The following is a 12,237-nucleotide window of genomic DNA, read 5'->3' as shown; positions in this document are numbered from 1 at the left end:
ATTTTGGGGTTACTGTTCCCCACGTGTAATACCTTACACTTTGCTGGATTAAAGCAGAGCTGCCATTTTTTTTGACCATCCCTGAAATCTATCTAGGCCATTCTGAAGAAGCTCTGGTTGCCAGCGATCATCAACTACGCTACCAATCTTTACATCATCTGCAAATTTAGACCTCACGCCCTCTATCTCTTCATCGATGTAATTTATAAAAATAAAAAACAACAGTGGTCCTAGTACTGATCCTTGGGGTACCCCACTTATTACATCAATCCAATCTGTGGAATAACCATTTATCACAGCCCTCTGCCTCCTGTCCTGAAGCCATCCAGCTATCCATCTAAGGATTTTTCCTGTGATTCCAACCTGTTCCAGCTTATAAAGTAACCACTCATTTGAGTCTGAGTCAAATGCTTTGCTGAAATCCAAATAAACTATGTCGAAATTATTCCCTAAGTCCAGCTCTTGAGTGACCCCGTCAAAATAGCTAACCAGATTAGTTAAACATAATTCCACTTCTATCTAAATGATCCTGAATTCCAACTTTGATCATTGTCTTCATGATTTTCCCTACTACTGAAGTTAAACTAACCGGCCAGTAATTTCCCACTTCACTCTTAGAACCGCCCTTATGTATTGGAGACACATTGTCACTTTTCCGATCCAACGGAATCACTCCTGAGTCCAGTGATGCTCGCATAATTAGCCTCAATGGTTTAGTGCACTCACTTGCCATCTCCCTTAAGATTATAGGGTAAATGCCATCAACCCCAGGAGCCTTACTGGCCTATAGGTTAGAAAGATTTTTCATTAAATAAACGTGTGAAATTTCAACATCATTAATTACATTTTTTTCAACTTAACTCCCAGAATTTCTCATGTGAAGGGTTTTTCTTCTGTAAATATCGATGCAAAGTAACTGTTGAGTTTATCTGCAACTTGAGCTGAGATATCTAATACTATCCCACGTCCATTACATAAGGGTCCGATCTAGTTTGTTCTTCTCTTCTTTGCATTTGTATACGTGAAGAATTTTTATCCCCCCCTCTTTGCTCCCTTTGCCAGCGATTTCTCATAATCTGCCTTTTCCAGCCTAACCTTTTCTGTGGCACTATTACAGATCAATTTGTAGTGTTATACGCTTCATTTTATTGCTCTGTAACTTTTCTATGCTGTTTTTTTTCTGCTCAAGTAATCTGGTAACTTCATTATTCATCCAATTTTGAATCCTCCTCGTGGAGTATTTTTTAATGGTATATACGCATTCAAGGCTTCTGTGATTAATGTTTTAAAGGTATACCACAGTTCAATTGTATTCACTCTCTGTGAGATATCTACCCAGTTAATAGAGGCCATATAGCACCTTATGCCGTCGTAATTTGCTTTCCTGAAGTTATAACCCATTCCTTTGCCTTTAACTACTGCCACCTTTCTCTTCATCGTCCACTGTAGATTGCTACTACATCGACCACCACCACCACTTCCTGGTACTGGTTCCTGTACTGTCAGCCCTATTGATGATGAGGTCTAGATGATGAGGTCTAGAGTATTGTTTTCCCTAGTACTTTACCTGACATATTGATACAAATAGCAATCATCTAGTTGATTTAAAAATTTAATCCCCCATGTGGAGTTTCCTTCCTATTTGCTCCACTCAATTAGAGGCAAATTAAAATCATCCATAATAAGACATTTACGTTTACTTGCCCATTTCATTTGCATGTAGAGGCTGTCATCATAATCTTCATAATTACCTGGCCTGTAGATTACTCCCACTCTCATTATACCTCTGCTTCCAACTATCTACTTAATTCGTTCTTTAACATGTTTTTTAATCAACCAGTATACATTCTTACTAGTGAGGTGGGTAGTTTACCACCGAAATAGCTGTAAAAGAGGTGACAGTTCTTTTAAATAAAACATTGGTTCAGAGAACCGCCATTCATTTTCAAGTAGCTTGATGCGTAGTAGCGATTCGTGGTAATCGAAGTTCGTTATTTACAGCAGAACTATTTTCTGTTCATGGAGACTACTCTTGGGGATAAAAAATCATTTGGATCGGTAGTATATACATTATGCTTTCAAATGAATTCGGACACTTGAGTTCGCCAGGGTTAAGTGCTGGACCCATTGTTGTTTTGTGTATTCATCAATGATACTGATGAAGGTATATCAGGCTTAATGTCTAAGTTTGTAGATGATACAAAGGTTGACAGGATGGTTAACCACAGTAATCAGGGTGAGCTACTGCAATAAGATCTAGGAAAATTGTGTCGATGGGCTGATAAATGGCAGTTGAGGTTTAACATTGACAAATGCAAGGTGCTGTATGAGTAGTAGTAACAGAGTAACTTATCAACTGTGTGATACTACACTTAGGGTATTGTAGGATCAGTTAGGATACCTGGTAGTTAGTAATTTTCTTAAATTTTCATACAAAGCAACCAGTTTAAGAGGCAGTTGGGTAGGGAAGACGCCTGGTTTGGTGCGCATCTGATCCGACAGACATCCGAGGCACTTATTTTAAATTTGATGCATATCTTTCTGAATATTTATGAAGAAATTTTCAGATATTTTATGCATGTTCCTTACTTAACTTTTGAACACTAGTGTAAGAGCTGTCACCTTTTTGTCCTTCAGGAATTTTCGAAAAATGTTTAAATTTATTAATATGAATTTCCAACGTGGTTCTAGCAGAAGGCGCTCTCGCTGTGTTTGTTTACAAAACTTACAATGGGCCGATTTTATATTTCTCTCTCATTCAGAATATCGGCCATAGTTTTCTTTTATTTTAAACCGGTCTTAAAATGCGATCTCTCACTGAACCAGAGTAGTGACATTCAACCAATTTTATGGCCTTAGAAAAGACAAACAAAGACGCCGTGTTTTTCTAGGAAAGCTGTTTCCTTTTAACTTGTGCGATTTGAAGGATGAGAATAGAGATTCCAAGAACCACTACCCACCATGGCACCAATAGGTGGTCGTGTATTTCTGCGTAACGTCACTAAACTTTCTCTGCCCTGCAGGACTGACGGCTTAGAGTAGTGCATATGGGTGTTTCTATTAATCTGATTTCTCGTAATCGGTGTGGACTACATCAGTTGGAACAATTTGTCCTAAACAAAACTCTAAACCATCTAAAAGTTCTTATTAATAAGAACTTTTCGTAGGAAGCTAAAAAATTAAATACTAAGTCTCGAGAATTCATGCTGTTTAAAAAATCGTGCAGCAGACCTTAGGTTGGTTGGTTTGAGATATAATTAAACTCATTCTACTGTTCAATGTTTTCAGTCTGTAAATTTTTGTCGCGTTAATTCTAGGATGAAAAATCCAGAATTTTATTTTAAAAAATTAAGATTTTTAGTGGAGAGCGAATAACTTGGTCACAGTATGAGATAAGCCCATCAATGCCCTTCCTTCCAACGGTAAGTGTCAACAATCAGGACACATGTTCCAGAGATCTTTTATATATGTGTGGAAAAGCAGTGACTATGTTAATGCACTGTCCACAGAGACGGCAATTCCTAAATTACTTCCTGCCCCCTTAGAAATCTTAATGCTAATCAAGGTCTCCACTGGGATTCACATCTACAGATTCCGATTTCTTTAATTTTATCGTAATTGTAAGGAAAAAAACAACTGTATAGATTTGCAGCCTTTAGAATCGAGAATTATCTTTAGAAAATCCTATTTACCAGTCGATGTATTTCCTGAGATCCATATTACCTACAGTTGGTGTCGCTGAGGTGATGTATTATTTGCCCATTTCTAATAACACAAGGATACAGCCGACCTCAGCAGTGAGAAACTTTTCAGAGATGATAATAAGGCGAACAACAAGCGGTAAATAAACACAACTTTTAAGGAAAACTGGAGAAATTACGTTAATTTCGTTATTCAGTAGAAAATTAGGAAGCATTTAAATTTAGCAAACATTAACTATTTATGTTTGCTCCCACAGATCTTTTAGCTGCATAAATGAAAACAAAAAAGAAAATCCTTCATTTAACCTTGACAAATAAAAAGTAAAAAAAAAAAAGAAAGCAAAAGTATTCTTGTCTTCCCACAAATATTTGACCTGGAGACATTTCTGCTGCATACCTAGACCTTATGCTTAAATTCTGATCACGTTTTCTGGTGACAAGCCGATGGCCTCTATGATCTCCCTTGCCTATAAAAAGGGTACTATTTTGTAATAGATTCCTTGATGCTTAATGCTTTTACGTAATAATAAAATGCTTCCTACTGAAGATTAGTGTCTTTGATACTCACTGGCTAAATAATACGATATTATTACTAATAACTGTGAAGCATTGCACGATTGAAAACAGTTAATGAGAATGCTGCACTTCAAAGATGCTGTTGTTAAAGAGATTTTACTCTCATCCAGAAGCTTTCATTATGCTATCAGACATTGCAATTATTATCGCGGTGCCCCAGTTTAATAGGAGCCCGAGTTTAATAGAAGCTAAGGAAGATATATGTTTAACTTTTTTATATTTTGAATTCGCCCCAAGGGTAGGGTTTCTTTTAGTGATTTATTGCTTTTGTGGAAGTAATTTTCTGTGGTTAGGCAAAAAACGTTAGCAAAATCAATATCGTTTTGGCAAGATGGATTGTTCAGAAACTGTTACGTGGATATTTGAAATTAATCTTACTTCAATATCTTTCTGCTCATTTACTGGCTAGTCACAATGAGTATTTTTAAACTAAGCCTTACTAAATTCTTAATAATACATATCAAGGATTTAATATGTATTATTAAATGCCATATAAATATGAATTACATAAATACTGCGTAAATTTTCACCGATGAAAAAAAACAGAGGAATCAAACTTAACTATTGACTCTTGTTTAGATCTCTGGTAATAATAAAGGTAACTACTATAACAAGAACTAACCTTGCATCGATGAAACTTGTAAACCCATAAAATTCTACGGAAAAACGACATGATGTGGTATCAATGCAGAGGAAGTGTTCATGAAGTTTTAGAAAATTCAGTCAGACGTTTAAGGTTACTTTGATTGGTTTGGATAAACTTAACTTTGAGATCCATTTTAATGGATCTCAAAACAATAAGAATGTCCAAATACAAATATACCAGTTTCGGATTATGTGAACTGAAATAAATATTCCCTTTTTAATGGTGGGACATTGCATTGACAATGTAAGAGACTCACCCCCACCTCCCTCATCTCTGCCTCTTTCTTGGGCCATGACTATTGCATCATTCACGGTACTCAGTTGCTGATGGATTTCTGTGGGCTCATGCTTCAAGTGGGGCGGCTATTTTTGTTTAATCAACAAATATCAACGAATGGAAGAAGAAAATGGGCACTGCATGCACACCTTTATTTATGTGACGTTTAGCTGTTTGGGGAAGAACGGTTTCTCTTCAAATCGTCTTTTATCTTATTGTCCAAACAAGTTTCGTGCGTGTCTAAATACACGCATGCCAAATGCAAATATGTTAAATACATTTCTTGAAACAAATTCTTCAAAATGTAAATAAATACAGTGTTGCCAAATGTGTTGGAAAATATAAATTCATAGGCGTTCTCCTTGATTTGCAAATATGTCTAAGTTTTAATAATACAATGCTGGCTTTGCTATGATGCGGATTCTACCAGATTATGAAACACTGCACGAGATCTGTTGTTTGTTTAGTTTTGACCAATGAAGCAACTAAGGTTTTCAGGCATCAACCTGTTCCTGTAATTTTATGTATTCTATGATCATTTTGCTTGTTAGATGAAACCCAAGTTTTCCTAGAGAAAACATACATACTATCCCTACTAATCGGGCAGCAGTGTGAAAATAATAAACAAATAAAAGTAACTGGGTCTGCCTGATGCTGGTAACTGCTGCTGGAAGCAAGGATGACATATTTTTATTCCCTTGTCGACTTTGTTTAATATAATTTTTTCGAAATTTAACTTTTTTAAATCGCAAATATGCATTAGGTTTCATACATTACTTATTCATTTTTCACGAAATTTATATGCACATCAATCACTGGACATCTTATCTCAACCACTTACATGTTTCCCCTATCTACATCTTATCTACATGTTTCCACAAGGACAAGATTGGGAATAAGATTGGGAAGCAATGGTGAAACCACCACGCATACCACTACGACGAATTTCTAAAGGTCAGGGATACCCGGACGAGCCCCTAACATTTTGAATGGTCCAGGTTTGGCATAGTTTTTAAAAAAGCACGGGGCGGGGTCCATCCGTTCGCTAATGTATTTCATAATAACCGTAACGTTGTTAGAGATGAACTTAGTTGTCAGATTAATCTTCCTGGCCTATGAAAGCATAGCAGCGGATGATAATGGATATTTTGATAATTTGTTTGAAACTTAATAGAATCTACTTGAACTAGAATTGTTGTTTATGTGAAATTCTTATCCACTAATTGCAACTGATAAACTCCAGGAACCATTTCATGTAGATTGTCGGTAAACTTGATGCTTTCAAACACCTCTCCCAACTTATTCCTTCCTATATTGCTCTTATAAAAAGAAGTCAAGAATTATCACCACTTCTTTAAAATGATCTCAACTGGTGGACATTCAGTGTAGAAAAGAAAAACATATCGCTTAGAAATAAACGTCCAACATTTAAAAATGCAAAAATTATCCAGGCCATTAAGATGAAGGATACCTATTTCGAGCCTTTCCCTCCGTTCCAGACTACCCCTTTTCTTCTCTCCAGCTGTTTAATGTTCGCGTTTACTTTCCGAACTGTAGCAGGCATCTTAGAGAAAAAATGAAGGGCCTCTTCTGTCCCGATATCGTCCAATAGGCGGTGAAGGGAGGAGACAATTTTAAGGAATGAACTAAGACCTTGAAATCCCTGTAGCAGAGAAAGCAAATAAGAAAAAAAAAGTACGGTAGTTATAACTGGAAGTGTGTCGTAACTACAGACACGTAATCACGTGCCATCGAAAGAATATGAAACATTTTATAGAGCGAAGTCGAGGGAAAGCTCCTTCATCCTGAACTTTCGTGATCGTTTACCGAAAATGAGACTTATCGCATTTTGCACGTGTTTATTTGTTTGTACCTTAACGAGAGTCAAGAGTGAGGATGCTTCCATCACTGATGATGTGGATACTGCAAATAACACAGCTATTACTGTAGAGGACGACATCGTACAAATGTGGGAACACAATCACCGAACTACGAAGGAACTGGTGGACCGAATACTGAAATTAATCATGCCGATGATCATTGACAGGGCTTCAAATGTGAGGATGTCAGGAAAGTGTATGGGAAGTTTAATAAGGATTTTCGCTGGTCTGAAGAATATGAAACTGTGGGCTTTTCGTCGTGAGTAGCCTTTTTATGCATATTGCAAAATCATTTATTAATATAGGCCAAATGATGGAAGGAAACGAGCACATGCCGAAAAAAATAAATAATAATAAAATAAATAATAATAACTGTGTGTAATCAGCGTTACCTTCCTTCATTTATTTATTTTTTACTTTTGTTTCTTTTTCAAGTATTTATCAGTTCCTCTTTTCAATCAGATAAATATCCAGTCTCTAAACTTGGGTGTAGATTGAATCCAACAGTCATTCTTTGACTGAAGTAAAAATTTCAGATCTACAGCTATCTCCACTCAATCAAAGTCTGTTTACCTTTTTTATATCACGTGAATATTGTGAAGATGCCCTCAGTGTTTAGTTTTCTCAACCTTTTAATGCCTGAAACTTCTAAATCGGGTTACCCCGCATATATAGTTCCGAAACCCTGCAACTTTCAGAACAGGTCTCTCTTGATTATAATATTTCTTCTGTCCTTAACAAAACTTGTCGGTATTCTCTGTAGCTTTTCCTTTCTTACCGTGGCCGAGTTAGTCGGTATCAGGCTAGAAATTAAAACTCTGATTTCATACAGAAAATAGGCAAGTAAACTGTCCCCATTATGGCCTCAATAACTGTAGCCTTTCCTTCAAGTCAACATCTTTCCTAAAACTGGAAATTTTAGAAAAATCAATGTGCGCATATGGATATGGACATTGATTTTTCTTTCCTAACAAGATTTTTCTAACAATTGCTGTCAATCGTTCTATTAACGGTATTGTCCCTACTTACAGTATCGTTAGCACATCAACTATCCTGGTTAACCTGCTTAAAATGCTCAGAGAACTTCATATGAGATCGTACTCTTGCACCCAATCTCACGTAACATTGGAGCGTTACTTAGTTTAGGATTACTGCTTCCCAGAGGCAAGACCTTGAATTTCCCAGTGTTAGACTTCAGGGCATCCAATTAATTTATCAAAGTCTTGTTGAAGTAGAATTATTATTAAACTGAATTCCAAACAGTTAAATCACTCCACGATGTTCATAACAAATTTTAACATATTAAAATTTGTTAAAATATCACCGCGTATATTATTATTAAACGAATTACAAAATTTAGAAATAGATGTCTAAAATATTCATATCAGTTCGAAAATTTATAATGAACATGGTGGGCAGTGGCTGACAGGTAGATTTGCGCAGTTAGTGTCTCGATTAAATTTATTTCCAAATCAAGAACACTTCATTAATCTCCTCTTGTTCCTTGCATAAGTGAGATGAATATCTTCACTATTACATTTCGTACTATTTGTTAATTTTTATTTATTCAGAAGACAGCGAGGAATTATTACTGTCCATTTACAATGTATCCAAAAATAACATGATACTTAGTAGGTTTAGTAAAGACGCTTTTCCACATGAAGACTTTAATTAGTTTATTAGAACAAGAGCACAATTATTACAGCAGGTCTAAACAGTCCTAACAACCAATAAACCAATAATCTAGGCCCGAAGACGAATTTCAGCAAGGTAATCCGAAACGTAGCCTATTTATTACTGGTGCTTTTCTTCCAGTAATTATTTTTCATTAATTTTTGTCTACTAAATGAACAGCATTTAGGAGAAAGATTAACCGATCCTGAGATGAAATCTAGGAGGAGAAAATGGTGGTCTATGATTCCAAGAACATTTCAAAAGGTTACGTATCCAATTTGTGCCAGATTGTAAATCTGTGGCTCATTATATTCATAGACTTCCTTACAGGCATTTCTTTGCGGTAAATTAAGTAAAGTCAAGATATTTATCTTGAACTTTTAATGAAAATTAAATTTAAAGATCGAATTTCATCAGAATACAGATCGTTTCATTTGCACCCAAAAAACAGCAGGTATCTTATTAATGTGCATCAGCAACATGAAATAATTATGAATATATGTACATTATTTGTACATATATTCATGGGTCTGATCCTGAAGAATTCAAAAGTATTGCATACAAATCCATCGTGCATTTCGAGGAATTTATTTCATCAATGTTATTACAACGTGCAGTTTATTCTGTTGTTAAGAATCCAGGGATAATTAAAAGCCTGTTATCACTAAACTCTTTATTATCACCGATGTTTTAAGGCGATAATTTCAGCTTCAAATCTTTTTTAATACACTAACATCTTATTGCTATGGTTTGCTAGATTTCTTTCTGAACTTATGTTTGTTAATTATTTTATTTATTTATTTTTTGCCGATATTGCAGTTCTGGATGCATCTGGGAAGATAATGGATGGGATACTCTCTGGTACTTTCGCGTCTCTCGGATCTTACGACCAATGCGTGAACATCATTGCTACAGATGACAGAAAATCTTTTAGCAGTAAACAGAAGAAGGAATTATTCCGCGGCAAGTACTGTACATTAGAGATCAGACCCCCGATGCCACCTAAACCCCGATTTTTGGTGTTAAATCATAGGATGAAGATGTTCGAAAAATCAAAGATTTTGACTCAAGGAGTAAGTTTACAAATATTGAGTTCACTAATCTTTCATTATCTCGGTTCTTTGGAAGATTTGATTGTAAATATAACCCCAAAAAGATTAATTGTCTATTTGTTTAAGAGATGATGTTGCTACGAGGGGTGCTCAAAAGTTCTTAGAACAGAAATATAAACTGTATTAATGAATTACAATAACCAAATAAATCATTTGATTAAATAATTAATCAAATTGTTTATTCTTAAAGCTAATGTCTTATAAAATAACACAAATTCTTCATGTCAATGTCTTATGCAGTTTTTAAAATTTATTATTTTTTTATGTTGGTAACTAGAAGAAGAATGAATATCCAAGAAATCGAGCATCGTTCAGTTATAAAATTTTTGACCAAACAGGGCAGAAATGCAAACGAAATACATGAAAGTACAACTAGAGTTTTTGGGGGAGGTATCACTAGTTTTGCTACCTTTCCAATATAGTCAGTAGTGTTCAAAAGAGGACAAACAATACAAAGCATTTTAACAAATAACACGTGAACATTTGGGAATGTCCAAGGTTTGGCCCTCGTGGGTAGCACAGTTGGTAGCATTGCCGTCCTCCCCATGCTGGATGGAAAAGACCTGAGTTTGAAGAATCCTTTCGATGGCGGGAGGAATTTTTATGGGCTTCTTTCACAACGTGGCTGAGTTAGTCGGTCTCAGACGAGGGTAGCATGGTTTTTTCTCCCGGAAACTCGGGTTTTTCTTCCAGCGAAACAGAAAATCGACCTCGGAACACGCAATTTACAGACAATATACATGGAACAACATGGCCTTAGTCGCCGATGCTCCTAAAAAAAACCCAATAACAACAATAAGTCCAAAGTTTGTGCAAGATCAGAGGATCAAACATCAGAGGGTGGCATCAGAAAAAGAGCATTTAAAAGTAATTATTGCTAATCAAAGCGATTTCTGTTGCTTCTGGTGGCTGGTGATTAAACTTGGCTACATTTTTATGATCCTCAATCCAAATCAGAAAGAAAGCAGTAGAAGCACAAGGATTCGCCAATCACGAAAAAGTTTCGAACCCAACTATCAGTTGAAAAAGTGTTGGCCTCGATTGTCTGGGATTCACAAAACTATTGTTTTTAATTGATTATCTTGTAGCTAAAATCATAACAACAGGGGGATATTAAGCCAGTGTTGTTACGCAAATTTCACTACACAAGGGAGCAGTGTTGTGCAGGCTAAAATAAAAAAAAAAAAAAAAGTGTATTTGAACAATTAGATCTTCCCGTACAATGCAGATCTGGTTGACTCTTATTTGGGCGGAAAAACTCAAGTCTCATCTTCATCGAACTCATTTTAAGATGGCCGAGAGCTACTAGCAGTTGTGAAAGCCTGGGTTGATGTCCAACTGGAAGAATTGAAGGATTAAGTAAAATTAAGCGTATTGAACTTTGGGGCGAATACATCGAAACATAAAAAAAGGAAACATGAAATTTTGTGCCTATGTCTTTTATACTTCGTTCTCAGAACTTTTTGATCGCCTCCCTTGCATGGCTGCCTGTTTCAGGTCTAATTGGTCTCTCATTAGATAGCAGATAGCCTCTAGTGCCAATGTACAGTAAACCCAAGCAAAAATATCAGATGTAAAGACGTTCAATTTGAGCTTGCACACGGTATACTAAATCAGTTTTTCTCAAGTTTTAATATTATTAAAGATATCTGTTGAAAGTAGTGCAATTATTTAAGATTTAGTTGATTGTATTATCCAAACAGTTTAAGTTCTGCTCACCCAAAAACAGATGAAACGACAGAATAATTATGATAAACATTCACAGATGTATTTACCGGATTTTAAACAGTTTACTGTATATTGACACAATGGAAAGATCAATCCTCATGTTTAGACGAGTGTCAGCAGAGAAAAATTGGTTATGGATAAAACTAGAAACCGAGCATGCTGTTGGAATAATCTTAGCAGGAAAGGGTATTTACTTGTGTATTTCGTGTACACAAGTAAAAAAAAGAGTACATTTTACAGCTAGTAAAATATACTTAAATTTTGCAAGCAAAGCAGATCAAGTATAAAAATTCCTTCGCAATTTTATCGACTCATAATATAATATAATTATCTTTTATTATGAGTTTAGTTCGATATTTTTATAACATCGAACTAAATTCATCGCGAAAATTTTCAAGAAATCTGTTTTAATGAAATTTTGAACAATGAACGATGTTCGCAGCGTCCGATTTTAAGCACGGGAATATCCCCACATTTAAGAACATAATTAGCAGACCTGTGGCTAATCCCCTCGATGTGGTCACCAGCACCTGCTGGGAGAACTGCCCTGTGATGCTGCTAGTCCTCCAGGTTACCATCACTGGTATCCAAGGCCCACAGCTTAGGTTCCAGGCTAACACCCATAGAAATCCGGCATGTTTGTC

General features: G+C 35.8%; 2 protein-coding genes across 2 annotated transcripts in view; one reads left to right on the top strand and one right to left on the bottom strand.

Moving 5' to 3' along the window:
- The window catches only part of LOC150087189 (uncharacterized), a 94,508-nt gene that overhangs the window by 32,149 nt on the left and 50,122 nt on the right, over positions 1 to 12,237 (bottom strand). The window lies entirely within an intron of this gene.
- Positions 7,032 to 12,237, top strand: part of LOC150087190 (nose resistant to fluoxetine protein 6-like) — a 55,097-nt gene continuing 49,891 nt past the window's right edge. The window contains exons 1-2 of the mRNA XM_090371270.1: positions 7,032 to 7,275; positions 9,573 to 9,826. Coding sequence (XP_090227396.1) covers positions 7,032 to 7,275; positions 9,573 to 9,826 — 498 coding nt within the window. The remainder of the gene's footprint in view (positions 7,276 to 9,572; positions 9,827 to 12,237) is intronic.

Source organism: Mastigoproctus giganteus, chromosome 4 (genome assembly GCF_048544385.1).
Source record: "Mastigoproctus giganteus isolate SK-2022 chromosome 4, ASM4854438v1, whole genome shotgun sequence".
NCBI classification, from domain to species: domain Eukaryota; kingdom Metazoa; phylum Arthropoda; class Arachnida; order Uropygi; family Thelyphonidae; genus Mastigoproctus; species Mastigoproctus giganteus.
This window is presented reverse-complemented; position numbering and strand designations above follow the sequence as displayed.